The following is a 21402-nucleotide window of genomic DNA, read 5'->3' as shown; positions in this document are numbered from 1 at the left end:
TAAGGCATGTGTACGTGTAGGAAGAGAGGAAAGTGATTGGTTCTCAGTGAATGTAGGTTTGCGGCAGGGGTGTGTGATGTCTCCATGGTTGTTTAATTTGTTTATGGATGGGGTTGTTAGGGAGGTAAATGCAAGAGTCCTGGAAAGAGGGGCAAGTATGAAGTCTGTTGGGGATGAGAGAGCTTGGGAAGTGAGTCAGTTGTTGTTCGCTGATGATACAGCGCTGGTGGCTGATTCATGTGAGAAACTGCAGAAGCTGGTGACTGAGTTTGGTAAAGTGTGTGGAAGAAGAAAGTTAAGAGTAAATGTGAATAAGAGCAAGGTTATTAGGTACAGTAGGGGTGAGGGTCAAGTCAATTGGGAGGTGAGTTTGAATGGAGAAAAACTGGAGGAAGTGAAGTGTTTTAGATATCTGGGAGTGGATCTGTCAGCGGATGGAACCATGGAAGCGGAAGTGGATCATAGGGTGGGGGAGGGGGCGAAAATTTTGGGAGCCTTGAAAAATGTGTGGAAGTCGAGAACATTATCTCGGAAAGCAAAAATGGGTATGTTTGAAGGAATAGTGGTTCCAACAATGTTGTATGGTTGCGAGGCGTGGGCTATGGATAGAGATGTGCGCAGGAGGATGGATGTGCTGGAAATGAGATGTTTGAGGACAATGTGTGGTGTGAGGTGGTTTGAGCGAGTGAGTAACGTAAGGGTAAGAGAGATGTGTGGAAATAAAAAGAGCGTGGTTGAGAGAGCAGAAGAGGGTGTTTTGAAATGGTTTGGGCACATGGAGAGAATGAGTGAGGAAAGATTGACCAAGAGGATATATGTGTCGGAGGTGGAGGGAACGAGGAGAAGAGGGAGACCAAATTGGAGGTGGAAAGATGGAGTGAAAAAGATTTTGTGTGATCGGGGCCTGAACATGCAGGAGGGTGAAAGGAGGGCAAGGAATAGAGTGAATTGGAGCGATGTGGTATACAGGGGTTGACGTGCTGTCAGTGGATTGAATCAAGGCATGTGAAGCGTCTGGGGTAAACCATGGAAAGCTGTGTAGGTATGTATATTTGCGTGTGTGGACGTATGTACATGTGTATGGGGGGGGGTTGGGCCATTTCTTTCGTCTGTTTCCTTGCGCTACCTCGCAAACGCGGGAGACAGCGACAAAGTATAAAAAAAAAAAAAAAAAAAAAAAAAAAAAAAAAAAAAAAAAAAAAAAAACATGATTATGTCAGTTAAGGGAATTGTGTTAGATGAAACATGTCAATGTTTTTTGCAAATGGAGATAACTAGAGACGTGTATGTATATATATATATATATATATATATATATATATATATATATATATATATATATTTTTTTTTTTTTTTTTTTTTTTTTATACTTTGTCGCTGTCTCCCGCGTTTGCGAGGTAGCGCAAGGAAACAGACGAAAGAAATGGCCCAACCCCCCCCATACACATGTACATACACACGTCCACACACGCAAATATACATACCTACACAGCTTTCCATGGTTTACCCCAGACGCTTCACATGCCTTGATTCAATTCACTGACAGCACGTCAACCCCTGTATACCACATCGCTCCAATTCACTCTATTCCTTGCCCTCCTTTCACCCTCCTGCATGTTCAGGCCCCGATCACACAAAATCCTTTTCACTCCATCTTTCCACCTCCAATTTGGTCTCCCTCTTCTCCTCGTTCCCTCCACCTCCGACACATATATCCTCTTGGTCAATCTTTCCTCACTCATTCTCTCCATGTGCCCAAACCATTTCAAAACACCCTCTTCTGCTCTCTCCACCACGCTCTTTTTATTTCCACACATCTCTCTTACCCTTACGTTACTTACTCGATCAAACCACCTCACACCACACATTGTCCTCAAACATCTCATTTCCAGCACATCCATCCTCCTACGCACAACTCTATCCATAGCCCACGCCTCGCAACCATACAACATTGTTGGAAGCACTATTCCTTCAAACATACCCAAACATTCCTTCAAACATATATAAACGCCCACACACAGCACATATACATACCTATACATTTCAACGTATACATACACAGACATATACATTCCTATGAGTCCACGGGGAAAATGAAACACGAAAAGTTCCCAAGTGCACTTTCGTGTAATAATCACATCATCAGGGGAGACACAAGAGAGAAATATAACAGTCAGTTGATATACATCGAAGAGACGAGGCTAGGACGCCATTTGGTAAGCATGTTTACCAAATGGCGTCCTAGCTTCGTCTCTTCGATGTATATCAACTGACTTATATTTCTCTCGTGTCTCCCCTGATGATGTGATTATTACACGAAAGTGCACTTGGGAACTTTTCGTGTTTCATTTTCCCCGTGGACTCATAGGAATATCTTGATCACGCGCAAAATTGTGATCCTTTCCAGACATATACATATATTCACATGTACATATTCATACTTGCTACCTTCATCCAATCTTGTCACCACCCTGCCACACATGAAATTACATCCAGCCTCCCACCGCGCGCGCGAGGTAGCGCTGGGAAAAGATAACAAAGGCAACATTCGTTCACACTCAGTCTCTAGCTGTCATGTGTAACGCACCGAAATCACAGCTCCCTATCCACATCCAGGCCCCACAAAACTTTCCATGGTTTACCCCAAACGCTTCATATGCCCTGGTTCAATCCATTAACAGCACATTGACCCTGGTATACCACACCATTCCAATTCACTCTATTCCTTGCACGCCTTTCACCCTCCTGTATGTTCAGGCCCAGATCAAAATCTTTTTCATTCCCTCCCTCCACCTCCAATTTGGTCTTCCACTTCTCGTTCCCTCTATGTCTGACATATATATCCTCTTTGTCAATCTTTCCTCACTCATTCTCTCCATGTAACCAAACCATTTCAATACACCCTCTTCTGCTCTCTCAATCACACTCTTTTTATTACTACACATCTCTCTTTCCCTTTCATTACTTACTTGATCAAACCACCTCACAAAACATATTGTCCTTAAACATTTCATTTGCAACACATCCACCCTCCTCCGCACAACCCTATCTATAGCCCATGCCTCGCAACCATATAACATTGTTGGAACACTATTCATTCAAACATACCCATTTTTGCTCTCCGAGATAACGTTCTCATCTTTCACACATTCTTCAATGCTCCCAGAGTCTTTGCCCACCCTGTGACGCACTTCTGCTTCCATCCACTCCCAGATATCTAAAACACTTCGCATCCTCCAGATTTTCTCTTCAAACTTACCTCCCAATTAACCTGTCCCTCAACCCTACTGAACCTAATAACCTTGCTCTTATTCACATTTACTCCCATCTCTCTTCTTTCACACACTTAACCAAACTCAGCCACCAACTTCTGTAGTTCCTCACCCGAACCAGCCACCAGTACGGCATCACCTGCAAACAACAACTGACACTTTCCAAGCCCTCTCATCCACAACAGACTGCATACTTACCCCTCTCTCCAAAACTCTTGCATTTACCTCCCTAACCATCCCATCCATAAACAAACGGATATTCTCCATTTCCCACATTAGCAAAGTAGCATTAAAAACAGAGGACTGAGCCCGAGAGAAAAGTCTCACTTGGCCCCGTTCTCTGATTCCAACTTTGAAAAAGTAAAAATGAGACATTTCACCCCCCAATCTACGTGCACCTTAACCTTAACGCAGTGGTGAGGTTTACATGATGGCTTGAGGTATGGGAGCAAGGATTTTCCTTTCCCTGGTAGGTTTAACCATGCTGCAAAGGTCAAGCTTGAGCTCTCAGATGAACACATGTAGGCTATTTTCCTTCCTATAATTTCCATTCTTCCCTTCTTCTATCAAAACTGAAAATGGCCATATATCTGAGTTAAAATGAATTTGATAGAATATTCTAAACTGTATTACACACACAGGAAGTACATTCAATGCCAGTTAACATCTACAACAAAACTGATGCTCATACGTTTAAATTTTCAATTACTTCCTGGTTTAAGAATCTGAAATCCTACTTAAGGATACAAGACAAAAATTAACAGCATTATGAAAAATTTATTCACTGACACGAAATATATTCAAAATTATATTTTAGAAAAATTTTCTCCCAGAACAATATTGTTCAACAACATCCAGAAAGTTGCATCAAATAGGTCAAGAGAGTTCAGCAGAAGCAAGACGCTCCAAAACATGTACATAGTGTTCTTCCAACTCGGCATATTGACGCTCCAAACTTTCAAGACGCTGATCTCTGCTTGTAATAGTCATAGTGGCTGCATACTCTTCTGGCTTCAAAAATTTCTTCAATTTTTCCATGTCGCGGTCCTCTTTCTGTAAAAGGTCATCAACAAATTAAGCATTTCATCCAGCCGATGCACAAGGAAAACAGAAACAATCTAAACAATCTTAAATAAAATGCTTAGTTTATCAATATGTAGTTAGAGCAAGGCATTACCATACCATGCTTTTAAATGCAATAACTCTTCTTTTGGAATGTCAATTTCTATATTTCTCATAATCCAATCCAACTATCTGCTTTATCTGTTCACACTTACATGGGGGTGGCTAATGTGGATACATCCACATCCACTCATGCAATAAGCTAAGTAAAAAAACCGTTTAATTTGTTTATAGATTGGGTGGAGAGGGAAGTAAAAGAGTCTAAAGAGAGGTGAGAGTATGCAGTCTGTAGGAGGTGACAGGGCCTGGGAAGAGAGTCAATTGTTTGCTGATGATACAGCACTGGTGGCAGACTGAAATAAGAAACTGCATTAGTTTGATATGTTACTTTTTTCAGTAACTTAATAACAATTCCCTCTCCCTAAAATATATTCTAAACTCTCTTGCCCTCTAATCATAAAACTGAGTTATTCATTGAACAATGTCCATTCAAAACGAGACATCTCTTTTCATCAAATTACAGCTAGCAAAAAAAGAAACATCTGTTCAAATCATTTACCATACCTTATATTGTACATTGAGACGATTTTTTACATCTAATCTATACTGTCTGTATGCTTCTTTGTCTGATCTGTCTGTCACATGAAGTCGAAGGATTTCATACACTCTTCTTACTTGACGCTGAAATATTGAAGGAATGATAAATTTAGATATATTCTTTCAGCTTGAGCCCTAAAGAAATAATCCAGAAACAATGAAAAAATAAAACCCATAGAACAAATTAATAAGGACAATAAACTTATCTGTTTACCTTGGTACTATCAAGACAACCTTCAGTCTTCAAAACTGCAAAGGGTTTCCTTGCACTGCTTACCTTGTTGAGCTTTAACTTTTTCTTTGCTTCTTCCACCATGGCCTCAGTAAATCCCTGCAGAAGCACTGGTGGCTGAAAACACTCCAACTTCAGGCAATTTCTGCTGTCTATGAAGTCCCGCAATCTTGCAAAGTTATCTGATGGGTCTTCCACTGAAGACCAAATAGTAAAAGAAGAAAAAAAAATAGATTAACCATTAATGGGATTATTTTTGCACAAGATATTTCAGGCTTTACAACTGAGAGAGAGAGAGAGAGAGAGAGAGAGAGAGAGAGAGAGAGAGAGAGAGAGAGAGAGAGAGAGAGAGAGAGAGAGAGAGAGAGAGAGAGAGAGAGAGAGAGAGAGAGAGAGAGAGAGAGAGAGAGAGAGAGAGAGAGAGAGAGAGAGAGAGAGAGAGAGAGAGAGAGAGAGAGAGAGAGAGAGAGAGAGAGAGAGAGAGAGAGAGAGAGAGAGAGAGAGAGAGAGAGAGAGAGAGAGAGAGAGAGAGAGAGAGAGAGAGAGAGAGAGAGAGAGAGAGAGAGAGAGAGAGAGAGAGAGAGAGAGAGAGAGAGAGAGAGAGAGAGAGAGAGAGAGAGAGAGAGAGAGAGAGAGAGAGAGAGAGAGAGAGAGAGAGAGAGAGGAGAGAGAGAGAGAGAGAGAGAGAGAGAGAGAGAGAGAGAGAGAGAGAGAGAGAGAGAGAGAGAGAGAGAGAGAGAGAGAGAGAGAGAGAGAGAGAGAGAGAGAGAGAGAGAGAGAGAGAGAGAGAGAGAGAGAGAGAGAGAGAGAGAGAGAGAGAGAGAGAGAGAGAGAGAGAGAGAGAGAGAGAGAGAGAGAGAGAGAGAGAGAGAGAGAGAGAGAGAGAGAGAGAGAGAGAGAGAGAGAGAGAGAGAGAGAGAGAGAGAGAGAGAGAGAGAGAGAGAGAGAGAGAGAGAGAATTTTACACTTGTGGGACCCTATCTCTTGAACATCCTCTGCCATACAACATTTTGAATTAATGTATGAAGTGTACATGAACCATGTCCTCAATCATCCAATAGTCTTATACTACACACCATTTATTTATAAAATTTCTAGCTTAATTTCATGTAATGTCTTCTAGTTGCTCTATCTCTAAATATCTTGAAGAGCTGTTCACTGTCTATTTATCTATATCTCTGATGCCCATTGCCTTCGGGAACTCCCTCAAGGGGGTGGTCATGGCAAAAGTCTCCATAACTTGAACTTCAGTGCCACTTTTTGGCCTTTAGTGCCTCACACTTAACAGGCTACTGGCAGAGGGTAATTCTAGCGCAGTCTTCAGAGGCTCCTCCTTAATGTTCCTACCATCTAATTCTACCTAACGTGTCTACCTCATATTCCTGCCTAATGTTACAACCTAATACTTCTACCTAATGCTCCTACCTATCATTTCTACCTAATGTTTCTCTCTAATGATCCTACCTATTATTTCTACCTAAAGCTCCTGTCTAACATTTCTATTATTACTTCCACCTACTGCTTCTACCATTTTGCCAAAAGGAAGGGTTAGTGCAAAGCGCTAACCCTGTGCAAAGCGCTAACCGCAAGAAAAGCTTAGAGTTGGGAACAATAAGTTGTGCAAGTTAATCAAGTGTTGTAAACTATTATTTGTGACATGGAGAGATTGTATGTTTGTGGACAGAATAAAAGCAAAGTTATTAATTATTAATTCAGGAGTGAAGAGACAGTTTATCAGGAAGGAATCTGAACGGGAAAAAATGAAGAGGAAGTGGCATTTTACACACTTAGGATTAAGTATAGTAGCACACACATGTATGAGAGCTAAAGTGAGCAATGGGGTGAGTGAGGGGGGAAAAGTCATAAGCACAACGAAGAATGTGTGGAAAGATAGGTTGCAAAGATGGGTATGTTTGATGGTATGGTCATACTAACAGTGATGTACTGATGCAAGATGTGGGCCTAAGACAAAATTAAAGAGAAGAGGGTGGATGTGTTGGGAAGAGATATGTTTGAGGTCAACATGTAGTGTTGGGAGTTGACCAAATATGATATGACAAGGTAATAGAAAGGTGTAATATTCAAAAAGAGTATGGATGAAAAGCAGAAGAGGGTTTGCTGAAATGGTGTGGACATATAGAGAGGATGTGTGAGGAAGAGATGCAGAAGAGGATATACATGTCAGAATCAGAGAGAACATGGCAAAGGAGGAAAAATATTTTGAAGAACTGGGGCCTGAACATGCAGAAGAGAGTAAGATGTGCATGGGATAGATAGAATTAGAACAATATCGTACACAGGGGACAACATGCTGTCCATGGGTTGAATCAAGGAATTCTAAGGTGTCAAGAAAAACTGTGGAAAAGTGAGAATTGGGTGTTGACAGGGGTTTCCAATTTAGGTGCATTATACATCTCAACAAAATTAAGAGGAATTTTTGGCAATGGTGGTTACCTACACAAGCTACATAATAACTACCTCTCACAACTCTGTTGGACAACTGTGGGTGTTATGTACTGTGAAGGAATCTGGCACCCATACATGCCCCCATCTTAAACAATACCGAGCACTGCCTTAAAATGTTACCAGGGAAGTCCCAACCCCTATGCAAACAGGTTGGGAGGCTACTCAAGTAAATACACAAATGAGGTAATCATCATTAATTTCCAATGGAAATACGGAAGCTCTCAATCTGATTACATGTCAATATGAGAGGCAAAACAATTATTTTCAATGTGATCCTATTACTACAATTATAATCCCTTCTCTGCTAGTAATGTAGACTTAGGTGAAAAGCCACGACATCTTACCTGTAATATCCAAAACCTTGGCATCATTTTTGTAGTAGCTATATATACTATTCAACATTTCAGCACCCAGTCCTATTCTTTGGAATGGTGGTAGGACTAACATCTGAGAGATGCGAGGTCGAATGTTGGATGGGTAGGCATAGTATTCATAGACAGTCATGTAACCAGCAAAAGCATACTGGGGATTACCATTATCCTGATATTTTTCATACCTACAAAGAGAAAATGGAAACAACATTCAAATGATAATCCTGGTATCTTTCAAACCTATAAAGACAAAATGGAAATAGTATTCAACTATCTGCATATCCTAACATGAAACACTTCATAAAATATCATACAAAACGTCTGAAGTCAATATGATTAATGGTTAATGCATTTATATCAGATATCTGTTCCACATACAGGCAGAGTGATGGTAAGAAATGAGGAGGATACAAAAATTACAATTCAGATATAAGAAAGGTCAGAGAGCTGATAGTGGTTTTCAAATAACTTTGCATAAGCTACTCCACTGTAAATCCAGTAATTTTTTTCTTTTTCATACTATTCGCCATTTCCCGCATTAGCGAGGTAGCATTAAGAACAGAGGACTGGGCCTTTGAGGGAATATCCTCATCTGGCCCCCTTCTCTGTTCCTTCTTTGAAAAAAAAAAAAAAAAAGAGTAATATGCTCAGTAATAGACTATGACTTCAAATGCTGAGGAACAAACTAACAATTATAACACTAAAAAACATCCAGATCATCTATCATCTCCATGCTCTAAAAAGCTTATAGTAGGTTTACTCATTACTTCATATTCTTTCCTTGTTACTGCATATATGATAAAGTTGCTGGTGAAAGTGAAAAGAGGCATTTGGGAAATACTAAAGGGGAAGAAGTGCAAATGATTGGGGAATGTATAAAAGAAAGTGGCAGGAGATCAAGAGGACAATTAAAGGGGAAGAAGTGCAAATGATTGGGGAATGTATAAAAGAAAGTGGCAGGAGGTTGAGAGGATGATGCTGGGGTTGAAGTTGAGGGCAAAACAGAGTTAGGGTGGGCAAGTATCAGTAAATTTTTGGGAGAATAAATTGTTTAGGATCTTTATTTATATCTGTGATGCCTGTTCCATTCTGGAGCTCCCTTAAGGAGATGGCTAAGGCATCAGAGCCTCCATAACTAGTGAACTCTAGCGCTGCTTCTCTTGGTGCTTCACCCTTAACAGGCCAATGGCAGAGGGCAAGTCTCGTGTTTGCAGAGGCTCCTATCTAAAGTTGCAACAGACTACTTCTACCTAATGTTCCTACTTACTACCTCTTACTACCTACTACTACTGTCTAATGCTCCTACCATTTTGCCAAAAGTTAGGATTGGCATATAGCACTGACCACAGGAAAATACTTGAGTTTCATACAATGAGCTGTACGAGTTCAGTGTTGTCAAGTGTTAAGTATGACAAGGAGAGATTGTATGTTTAAGGACAGAATACCAGTAGTCCACGTGTGGATCAAGCAGAAAGAAAAGACAGCTACCTCTGTCAGTGGAGCGTAACTTGACAACCACTGAAATGATGGCTCACTACGCACCTCTCACTAAACCTCCTGTTACCCAGGTGGGTAGTACTGGTAGTATACCTCCTGGTTGTTGGTTGCCTACCAACTACTACCTACCATGTTTTGGAAGGAGGTTAATCATGTGTGAAAAACAAGATAACAAACAGGAACTTCAGAGAGAGGGGGGGGGGGGGGGGGGGGGGAAGAGGAAGTGAGAACAGGCAGTAATGAAGAAGAGGAGATGGAGCAAGTATTTTGAAGGACTGTTGAATATATCTGATGACAAGGTGGTAGATGTAGGGTGTTTAGGTCAGGGTGGTATGCAAAGTGAGAATCATGGAGAGGTTTGAAGAAGACAGAAGAGATGGTGAAACCCTTATGTAAGATGAAAAGTGGCAAGGCATCTGGAGTGGATGGTACTGCAGTTGAAACTATCAAGGAAGACCCTTACCTCCCAACCTACCATAATATTTCATACATAATTAAATACAACTTACGCAACAAAAAATTTCCACTTGTCATCATCAACATCTATGTAGGAAGCTGCATCAATATACCACAGGATAAACGTTTGCATACGTTCATGATACTCTAAAAATCCCGTTGTTGAAACATCGCAAAGGTACACCTCAAAAGTTTTTTGTTCTCCACTCTCTGTAAAATTCAATACAAACACTTGTAAAAGAACAAGCAACCAACATAAAAAGATTTATTGCAAATATCTACTATAGCAAATACTGTAAGTAAAGATGAAAAATGCACATCTTTAAAAATCAACATAGTATGTACTGTAATGAGACTGTTACTACAATGTTACAATATAAATACTACTGCACAGCATTATGCACTAATTTTCATACATGTAGTTACTAACATTTTTCAAAAACAATTTTCATTACTAATTTAATCTTGTTCTGATAGATAACATTTTACCAATATTCAATATCAAACTCACCCAAATCTATGGCGAACCTTCTTTGCATCTCACCAAACGGTCTGAAGGATGCATCTTTCTGCACTGCTGCTGTAAAGTCATTCAGGCTTGTCAGGTAGCCTGGAGGTATGCGCTCAGCTATTGGCTTTATCACTTCATCTGGCTGTGATGGTTGTTATCTCAGTAACAGTTCAGCTCTTACAATACAGACATTAATATACTCTTGAAATCAACATCTATAGTTTCTGATCCCTTACCTCCTATCTTCAAGCCTTACATGTTTAATTCCTTTCAACTTTAATGATTTTCAAAACATACCCTAAAACTGCAACACCTTCCACAATTTAGGTAACTATTAAAAGATAAGAGAGGTGGATGGGCATTACTTCCACAGGAGTGTGAGTGACTGGGAGATGTACATGAGAAAGTGGAAGTATATCAAGAGGAAGGTGCAGGGACTGAAAAAGAGGGCAAATGAAAGTTGAGGTGAGCAAGTATGAGCAAACTTCAGGGAGAATAAGGAATATTTTGAAAATTGGCTTGAGCTATGGATAAGGCTGTGCAGAGGAGGGTGGATGTGTTGGAAATGAAATGCATGAGAACAAAATGTAGAGTGAGGTGGTTTGATACAGTAAGTAATGAAAGGGTAAGAGAGGGAGTGTCTAAAAAGGTTTGGACGTATGGAATGAGTGAGGAAGGGTTGACAAATAGGTTATATGTGTCAGACGTGGAAGGAATAAGCAGAACGGGGAGACCAAACTAGGGATGGAAGGATGGATGGAAAAAGATTTTGAACAATCAGGGCCTGAACATGCAGAGGGGTGAAAGGTGTGAAGGTGATGGAATGAATTGGAATGATGAAGTATAATGAGGTTGATGGGCTGTCACTGGACTAGACCAGGCCATGTAAAACATCTGGGATAAACCACAGAAAAGTCTGTGAGGTCTGGTTGTGGATGGAGAGCTATGGTTCAATGCATCACACATGACAGCAAGAGAATGGATGTGAGTAGATGCAGCATTCTTTGTTTGTTCCTGATGCTAAGGGAAACGGCGACCAAGTATGAAAAAAGTATGAAAAACATTTTATATACTTTGTTGTTTCTTTCACAGCAAAGCAGCACCAGGAACAAAAGAAGAAATGGCCTCATTCACTTACATCAACTCTCCATCTGTCATGTACTGTATAATGCAACAAAACCATATCCCCCTTACACAACCATATTTATATGATAAAACTGCCTCTCTACTTGGACATCCCTGTATATCATATCTCAGCCTGAGGAGCAGTTCCCTATGGTCAAAATATGGTGTTCAAGAATCTATTACCAATCGTTTCCCAAAAAACAATATTTGAGACTACCATAAAATTCAAACTCATAAGGAGAAGTATTTGAGTCAGTTTTCAGACACAACATGTCTTCTACCTACAACACAAGGTATCCACAAAAAGGTATGGTGCAGCTTGCTAGGGGAACAACCCAAAGATCTAAGGCTGAGAATTATTATATATCAATGAAAAACTCAAAAGCTATAACACTGTAAAAGCAATATTTAAATCATAGTGTTCTCATAAAGGATGATGACTGTCATATGGAATTCCACAATGGTTACAAACAAAACAAAACATATGTTCCTAAGCATAACTCATTTTTTTTAAGTGGTCAATGCCAACTGTCTCAATGACTAAATACAAGAACAGAATTTATGATATGCACACCTCAACACCCTCAAACTTCTCAGGATCAACCTTCTCTACATAAGTGTGTGACAGATACGTTGTGAGGCGGCAAGCACTGTAGTACAATTTGATGCGGAGTCCACTGTACCCAAATATTTGTTCACTGCAATAAGAATGAGTTCTGTGTTAAAATAATACTAACATTGTTTTATTTGCATGCTCAGTTTGGAATGTTTTAAAAATACTGTGCTGTAAAACATGAATGTAAGGGATTAAAAAATACAATGGATATATTTCAATAAAGAATATTTTGAGAGACATCATTTCTTAAAGAAGCAAAGTAAATTTCATTACTGAAAGATCCCAATGCAAGGAGGCATGCAGGGACTTAAGTGCTCAAACCCACCTTATAATGTTGGGTATTCAATGCAACTACAAAAAACAGAATCCTTTCCCACAAAATCATGAATCTGACTTTTCTTATGCAAACTATGCCTTGTATATAGAGTGGATAGGGGAGAAAGAATACTTCCCACATATTCCCTGCATGTCATAGAAGGTGACTAAAAGGGATGGGTGCGGGAGGCTGGAAATCCTCCCCTCCAGTTTTTACTTTTCCAAAAGAAGGAAAAGAGAAGGGGGCTAAGTGAGGGTGTTCCCTTATAACCTTGCTCTTATTCACATTTACTCTCATTTTCCTCCTTTCACAACTTTTCTAAACTCAGTCACCAACTTCTGTAGTCTCTCACATGAATCAGCCACCAGAGTTGTATCACTAGCAAACAACTTACTCATTTCCCAGGCCCTCTCATCAACAACAGACTGCATACTCACCCCTCTCTCCAAAACTCTTGCATTTATCTCCCTAACCACCCCATCTGAACAAATCTCTTCCTCCTCGTACACATACCTTACATCCTTGGTAAAAATTTTCACTTCTTCCAGCAACTTACCTCCCATACCATATACTCCTAAGACCTTCCACAAAGCAACTCTAACAACACTATCACATGCCTTCTCTAGATCCATAAATGCTCCACACAAATCCATCTGTTTTTCTCACATACATTCTTCAAAGCAAACACCTGATCCACACATCTTCTACCATTTCTGAAACCATGCTGCTCTTCCCAAACCTGCTGCTCTGTACATGCCATTCAATACCCTTCCATATAATTTCCCAGGAACACTCAACAAACTTATGCCTCTGTAGTTTGAACACTCACATTTATCCCCTTTGCCTTTGTACAATGGCACTTTGCATACATTCTGCCAATCCTCAGGCACTTCACCATGATCCATACATACACTGAATATCCTTACTAACCAATCAAGAAAACAGTCACCTCCTTTTTTAATAAATTCCACTTTAATACCAACCAAACCCGCTGCCTTGCCGGATTTCATCTTCCGCTAAGCTTTCACTATCTCTTCTCTCTAAATCAACCCATTCTCCTTGACTCTCTCACTTTGCACACCACCCCAACCAAAACACCCCATAACGGCCACTCTATGATCAAACACATTCAACAAACCTTTAAAATACTCACTCCATCACTAACTCTTATTACTTCCCCACTTGCCTCCTTCACCGATGTTCCCATTTGTCCTCATCTTATGCATGTTATTTACTTCCCTCCAAAACATCTCTTTATTCTCCCTAAAGTCTAACGATACTCTGTCACCCCAACTTTCATTTGCCCTCCTTTTCAACCCATGCACCTTTCTCTTGACCTCTTGCCGCCTTCTTTTATACATCTCCCAGTCATTTGCACTCCTTCCTTGCAATATCATCTAAACGCCTCTCTTTTCTCTTTCACCAACTACTTTACTTCTTCATTCCACCATTAATGTGTAATGTAACCCCAGTTGAAACTGATACTACTCACAGTAGTCAATTGCTCAAAGGATATAGCTTACTTTAATTTTCAAAGATGCATGTTGTAAACAAATAAGGTAAGCACTGTGCTAAAGCAGCTCCATATCCATATGATGTGGAAGGGTATGGCCTTAAAAAGAAACAGAAGCCCTGGCTGGTGTACTGGCAGTCACACAACTCACCTAACACTCTGGCTTCTAAATCTAAACTATATACAACCAAATACAAAGATCTAAAGAGTATTTCATCATATGAAACAGTCTACAGACTATGATGAAAACAAATTCATAATCTAGATTGGGCACAACATGCCTGGACTGAAGCAGCAGCTACAACTTCCCTTTCACCTGCCAAAAGGACTCTTAAGATAACTATGCAGTTCCATACATAACTGGTGCTTGACTTTAATACTACAAGCCTTACATGTACTAATTTGATAATCTGTGGGATATGCTCATGCTCAATACAAAAGGGTTTTTGCTCTGCTTCAAGTTTACTTAAGGGATCTGACAGGATTTTGATGTCCTATACTGAATTTTTTTCATATTCTGAAGTGTCAAACCCATATCATGGAAGGGTTTACTGTCATAAACTGTTACAACTCAAGGTATGTCCTTTGGCATGACCTCACACCAACTGGAAGGTTTTGCTGTGTCATAAGCTAACAATATTGGAGGAATCTACTTCAATCTAAGCTCACAACACTGATGGTACTATGCTGCATTCAAATTAAGAGGAATCTGCTGTGACCCAATTTCACAATACATTACTAAACTAAGGTGGCATGTTTTAAGTTTGTACCATATAACATATGCTTATCATAAGCCAACTCTTACAAGTATTTGTACACTAAATTGAGACTCACCTGTCACCATACACTTGGTGGGACATATCAGGCTTAAATGTGGTCTCATCATCATCGAGATCTGCTGGGGATCGCACTGAAACATTGATATGCATATGTAATATATTTGCTAACGACAAAAAAAGTTAAAAGCAAAAATCATGGATGCATCTGCCTAACATTTCATATTCCATATTCCATTCCCATTCACATAGGATGGATCAGGTGCAAACAGCACCCTCAGTTCATTTATAATATTCCCAACCATATAAACAAAAAGTGAAAAAGTCACCTTCCATAAGGTTGTATCAAAGGAGTGAAAACACACCAAATAAGTCCATACTTCTCTGCTTCTGACAGTTGCAAAGCCTTCAAGCTGCAGAAGCCCCTAAGGATGGGGGGTCCTGGGGTTATAAATTTACAAATAACAATCAGAAAATCCTTATCACATTGATTTCATACCCTCTAACATATGATCTGACATTCTGTTACTATCAAAGTTCAATTCAAAGCCACTTTTTTTATCCTTCCATTCACCACTGTATAATCAATATTTCATGTACACTATTTGTAATCTACTATGAACATTTAATTAGAGTATTCCAAAAATACATCAGTTGAATTCCATTTTGCACAAGCTTTTTCAAAAAAATCAAATAAAAAAATGTCATAAATCAATTTACAATGTGAAGACAAAACATTACAAAAGCAAAACAAAACTTCATTAGAAGCTTGAATTTCTTTAAGAATCCCCACCAACACAACAGTTTGTAAGGACATTCCAGCTGCTTAACTGTCATCATAGGACCCAAATAAATTTTAGAAACATAGCAATCATTGCCATGCTCATATCACAGTACTCTTAAACATCACTTTCTATCCATGAGCTCATTGCCTTTCTCAAACCATCTACTTGTGCACACAACCCTCTTGACCTTACCCTATTATGTCTATCCTCAAATACACAGTACTATGATTGATTGACTTTATTCAGGGACCCTAGTACATTATGATAGGTATACACACATGCAATACACCACAATAAGGTACACAGTAGCTTCCACTACGATAACACACTAAAGTTTTACAAACTTTTCCAGAAGGGTCCTTGTACTGAAGCAAGATGGAGCAGTCAACAAAGGAGCCACCGCACCCCATACAAGATATGCACATTGTATATCCCTCTCTTTATAGGTGAAAAAGTTTAAAACCATGCATAATATTACTTACATGTCTAGTAACATACATAATCATTAAGTTCAGAGAATCATTCTTCGTCAATGTTTCCTAACTGCTGATCTAAACAGGTTGGTAATGAAAGTTGGGATAACACCTACATCAAAACATGCAGAGATATCTACAATACTAAGCAGTATTTTTAAAGTCATGTAAATAATTTACCATTGGATAAAACTAAAGGAATCTACAATTCAAAATATTCACAACACCCAAAAATTAAATTCTGTGAATAGTAATCTACACTACTGTGGTGCTACCCTTTTAACAATACCATTAAAGGACATACCACGAAATATTCAACACTCACCAAGCTTAAATTCAAGTGCCTCATTACTATCAATAACAAAGTACTGGAGAGAGCTTTTGGCTATTCCAGACACACCTGCAAGAAAATATAAAAATCATGTAAAAACATTATTGTGTGAAAGAAATGGAAGAATTTCCTTTATCACCTAGTGTAATCAAGCATTAATCCTTTACAATGTCACTCACTAATCAACATTTAACTGTCCTTACTTGTACATGTTAAATACCACCCTAATGCATAAAAAACATCATCAATATCCTGAATATGACAAAGAAAATCCAAGTACAGAAAAAAAAACCTGTTCTGTAGAAATTATTGTTCTTAATAACATCAGTTCAAGATTTCAAAAGGAAAAGTTAAAAAAATAGATTTTTGATATTTGAAAACCTTTTCTCTCAGAGGCAGAGTCCCACAAACACAAAACTATCTATTGGATATCATGAAGAAAATTTACATTTAGATCTTCCAATCTTTTAGCATTTCTAGTAAAAGGGCACTGTCCTTACTCTTTGCTAGCCACTTAGCCATAGTAGCAACAGCATGCTCATTTTGGGCCTACTTTCAGCAATCAAAGACTGACATCCTTAACTCTGAACACTCAAGCACAGAATTCATTCATCATTGGCATCAACCCAAAAGCAATAATAGGTCTCCCCACCCAAAATATTATATACTACATCATACTTAATCGGTGTTTTCCACGTAAGCAAGGTAGAGCCAGGAAACAAACTTGCTTGCCTTCGTCCATTCCTGGGGATAAACCGCCCCACAGGAAACAGCATCACTACCCCCTGCTTCAGCAAGGTAGCGCCGGGAAAACAGACAAAATAAAGGTCACATTCATTCACAATCAGTCTCTAGCTGTCATATGTAATGCAACAAAACCACAGCTCCCTATCTACATCCAGGCCCCAGAGACCTTTCCAAGGTTTACCCCAGACGTTTTACATGCCGCGGTTCAGTCCAATGACAGTGCATCGACCCCGATATGCCACATCGCTCAAATTCACTCTATTCCTTGCACAGCTTTCACCCTCCTGGATGTTCAGGCCCTGATCACTCAAAATCTTTTTCACTCCATCCTTTCACCTCCAATTTGGTCTCCTACTTCTCCTCATTCCCTCCACCTCTGATACATACATCCTCTGTCAATCTTTCCTCACTCATTCTCTCCATATGTCAAAACCATTTCAAAACACCCCCTTCTGCTCTCTCAACCACACTTTTTATTTCCACATCTCTCTTACCCTTTCATTACTTACTCGATCAAACTACCTCACATCACGTAGTGTTCTCAAACATTTTATTTTCAACATATCCACCCTCCTCCAAACAACCCTATCTATAGCCCATGCCTTGCAACCATATGACATTGTTGGAACTACTATTCCTTCAAACATACCCATTTTTGGTCTCCGAAATAATGTTCTCTCCTTCCACACATTCTTTATCGCTCCCAAAACCTTCGCCTGCTCCACCATCCTGTGACTCATTTCCCCTTCCATGGTGCCATTCGCTGCCAAGGTCAGTCCCAGATATCTAACACTTCACTTCCTCCAATTTTTTCTCCATTCAAACTTACATCCCAATTAACTTGTCCCTCAACTGTACAAAACCTAATAACCTTGCTCTTATTCACATTTACTCTCAACTTTCTCCTTTCACACACTTTTCCAAACTCTGTCACCAACTCTTGCATTTTCTCACTTGAATCAGCCACCACAGCTGTATCATTGGCGAACAACAACTGACTCACAATGTCACTCTAATTTAAAGTTTTTCCCCATTTTGTGAAGACAAATTTGTGGACACTGAAGACACTACACCTCAAATCCTATAGTTTAAAGCAATTCTATAGAGTAACAAATCCAATGGTATCACTTTAATCAAAAGCTACTTTTCAGAACATATGCACTCTTTTCAGATGCATTATCCTAATCTAACCTAACCTTACTTTGGACTATTTCTTCCCACAAGCACATACAGGCCCTCTTACAGTTCTGAGACTTAGGCTCAACCCTACACAGCCTATAGGGTAGTCCACTTTTGGGCTGGCAACAGATGCAATAAGCCCACCATAATAACATTAAATTCTTACACAAGTGTTTCTATATATTACATCCAAGGCATCATGTTAATTGGCCAAATCGTAATGCAAACCACTCTTGGTTGGTTATGACATACAATGGCTAGCTGGAGGCCATGCCAGAATATGTAATACTCATACTATAGACAATTAGTAACATTTCACATATCAATTTTTCCACTTCATCATAGGAAAGGATGATGACTGGAAGCATTAGTGTATGTTAGTGCCGGAAGTCGGCAAAATAACGTTTGATAGTTTCCAAATGGTTATCAAAATAGCATTTAACCCACTGACCACCTAACCGACTAGTCAACAAAATATCACTTGATCCACTGATGCCAGACTGTCAGCCTAGGTAAGTCGAGAGATTATGCCGACTTGTCGGCAAAATAACGTTTGATCCATTAATAAATATTATTTGGCTCCAGAGATTGAAGTTCTTTTGCCGACCAGTCGGCATAATAACCACCTAGTACATAACAAATCCAATATACAAGACCAACAAGTGCCAAAATACCCATTAAAACAGCCATTTAGTTTTGAGTACCAAATCTTTAACATTTTCATATGCTAGTCAACTAATCAATAAAACAATGACTATCAATTCAAAATACATCCTATGATACAAATCCATAAAGTTCAACCTATCAGCAGGTATGGCCGGATGTAAATCCAACATACTGTCCATAACCATACAAACACTGCCTCAATAACATTCCAGTCACAATCGTTGCCCCCAAAACCCAATAACAAAAGTAATAATGTTATAACCACTCCCAATCCTTAACAACACAACGTGTATGACCTGTGCCTCCAAATAGTCAATGTAAAAAAAAATACGTTTGGCTAAGTAGGTCTCTGTTGTGTGTCCTGTACTCCTTCCTCAGGCCTCCGGGGTAATCCTTTACACACACAAAATCTAATTCAGTTCAACAAGAGAAGTAACTATATGTTGATAACAAAACTAGAGGTAGAGCACATCCACAGGCATGATGCACACAACTTGTCTCACAGCCTTGTCTACAAAATCTATTGTTTGGTACAAGAAGAGGCAAGTTAAATAATACAGTGCACTCCCAGGAGTGAAAAACAGAACAAGTGCCGAGTGTTATGGTCGTCAAACACATACACCCATAACACTCACCCGCCATGTTGTTGTTCGCGGGAAAAACATTTCATACTTCTAGGTAGCTTACTTTAAAAATCTTACCCTATTTTCATCTTCTTTTTCTTTATAAATAAAACTTCTGTGTTAAGCCCCAAAAATCATACTTATACAAAATTTTTCTTTAAATTCATGTCACAAGAAAATATTATCACAAATGTTAAGATATCAAAAAATGTTTCCTGACATTCATTTTCATCCTCTTACGATAATACAATGTGATTATTTCACTAATTTACCACAATTTTTTTTCTTATTTTCAAACACTTATATAGCAGACTTATCAGATATACAAATAAACTAACTTTCTCAATATTTAAGCAAAATCGAATAAAATGGAACACATCAATGATAATCATAACTGAATATTAGCCGTTTCATATTTCCTACAAACACATATAACAAACAAACAAATCAATTCAGAATTGTACTGATGTGGAAATAGTTAATCAAGATGCAAGTTTGAGATAAATACTAATTTGCCTTCTGTGAATCGAAATTATTGTACTGATAAACCAATATACAACAGTTAACTAACGCTACAATAAAATGTTTGAACTGTTATAAATCAGTAGGTTATGACTTCAATGTGGAAAAAGCAAAATATAAAAGTACGTTTGAGTACAGTGCACTACACATATACCAATATGATTTACTCACGTGAAGTTGCTAAATTTTCTGTGATCGAGACTACCTGAATTTCTCTTTCTCGCTTTTATAAGAAAAAAAGGAAATACGGATCGCTGGGCACATGATGTCTCGGTCAGTACTGCAATCATCAATGTAGTCAAAGGCCGCAGTGGAACCTGAAGAGTTGAAAGAACCGAGAGGTGATCACCATAGTTGAACATATAACCCAAAACTTTATGTTTCTTGTCTTTCTTGTCCAAGGCAGGCTATGGGTTCTTGTACCAGAAGCAGAGATGAAGTGTATGAATTTCAGTTTAAGCATTGAGAGTTATAAGCCACAACATATTAATACTAAGATCTATTAAACTGACAAAAAATGGAATTTTCAATGAAAGTTCAACAAGGAAATTACTCAGTGGCTATGCCTACCTTTAACACAAGCAAACACCACTTCCTTTTGAGCTGATCACTGGATAATACAATAATTTCAACTTACTAACACTGACAACACTCACTCTATGACTCCACCAGGACTTGACCGCCATACACACAAGGTGTTCCAAACGTCCGGGATCACAGGCAGACTTCACAACTGTCCTTAGCTTCAGTGTGTGTTCAAACTGTAATACATGAACTTACCAGTACCAGGATTCGCACAGTTACGCATTTGCTGAACTAGATGTCGACAGTCAATACTAACTTGTGATTCTAAACGAATGAAACAACATAACTCATCAACTCTTCCATTTTTGAAAGAGCCCTGGTGTTCCCCAGCACCTCTTCCCAACGGCTCCTGCTGTCCTAGCAGCAGCGAAGTGTGAACTCCTACAACGAAAGAAGTTTTTCTGAGGAGACTTTACTCTCAGTGATACAGACTCGAGGAAGACACTTTCTTTGCCACGTAAACTCGAGCAGGCTGTCCCATAACATTAGCTAGTTGTATGGTTTGGACAATCACATGTTTACCAAATGGCGTCCTAGCTTCGTCTCTTCGATGTATATCAACTGACTGTCATATTTCTCTCTTGTGTCTCCCCTGATGATGTGAGTATTACACGAAAGTGC

General features: G+C 39.1%; 1 protein-coding gene across 2 annotated transcripts; it reads right to left on the bottom strand.

Annotated features, from left to right (window-relative positions):
* Nucleotides 1–4034: 4034 nt before the first annotated feature.
* Hat1 (histone acetyltransferase 1) lies at nt 4035–19749 on the bottom strand. 2 transcript variants are annotated; one of them, XM_071670582.1, is made up of 10 exons: nt 19687–19749; nt 16454–16528; nt 14929–15004; nt 12224–12347; nt 10525–10666; nt 10067–10223; nt 8034–8245; nt 5269–5420; nt 4959–5075; nt 4035–4325 (listed from the first exon to the last, which is right to left on the bottom strand). In XM_071670582.1, exons 1-10 carry the CDS (start codon nt 19691–19693, stop codon nt 4149–4151), a joined length of 1239 nt encoding a protein of 412 aa, XP_071526683.1. In that variant the 5' UTR covers nt 19694–19749; the 3' UTR covers nt 4035–4148. The 2 variants fall into 2 exon arrangements, with proteins under 2 accessions (XP_071526683.1, XP_071526682.1); XM_071670581.1 differs by having other exon boundaries at nt 19672–19693.
* Nucleotides 19750–21402: the final 1653 nt, after the last annotated feature.

The sequence above is a fragment of the Panulirus ornatus genome, chromosome 15 (assembly GCF_036320965.1).
Source record: "Panulirus ornatus isolate Po-2019 chromosome 15, ASM3632096v1, whole genome shotgun sequence".
NCBI lineage: Eukaryota > Metazoa > Arthropoda > Malacostraca > Decapoda > Palinuridae > Panulirus > Panulirus ornatus.
This window is presented reverse-complemented; position numbering and strand designations above follow the sequence as displayed.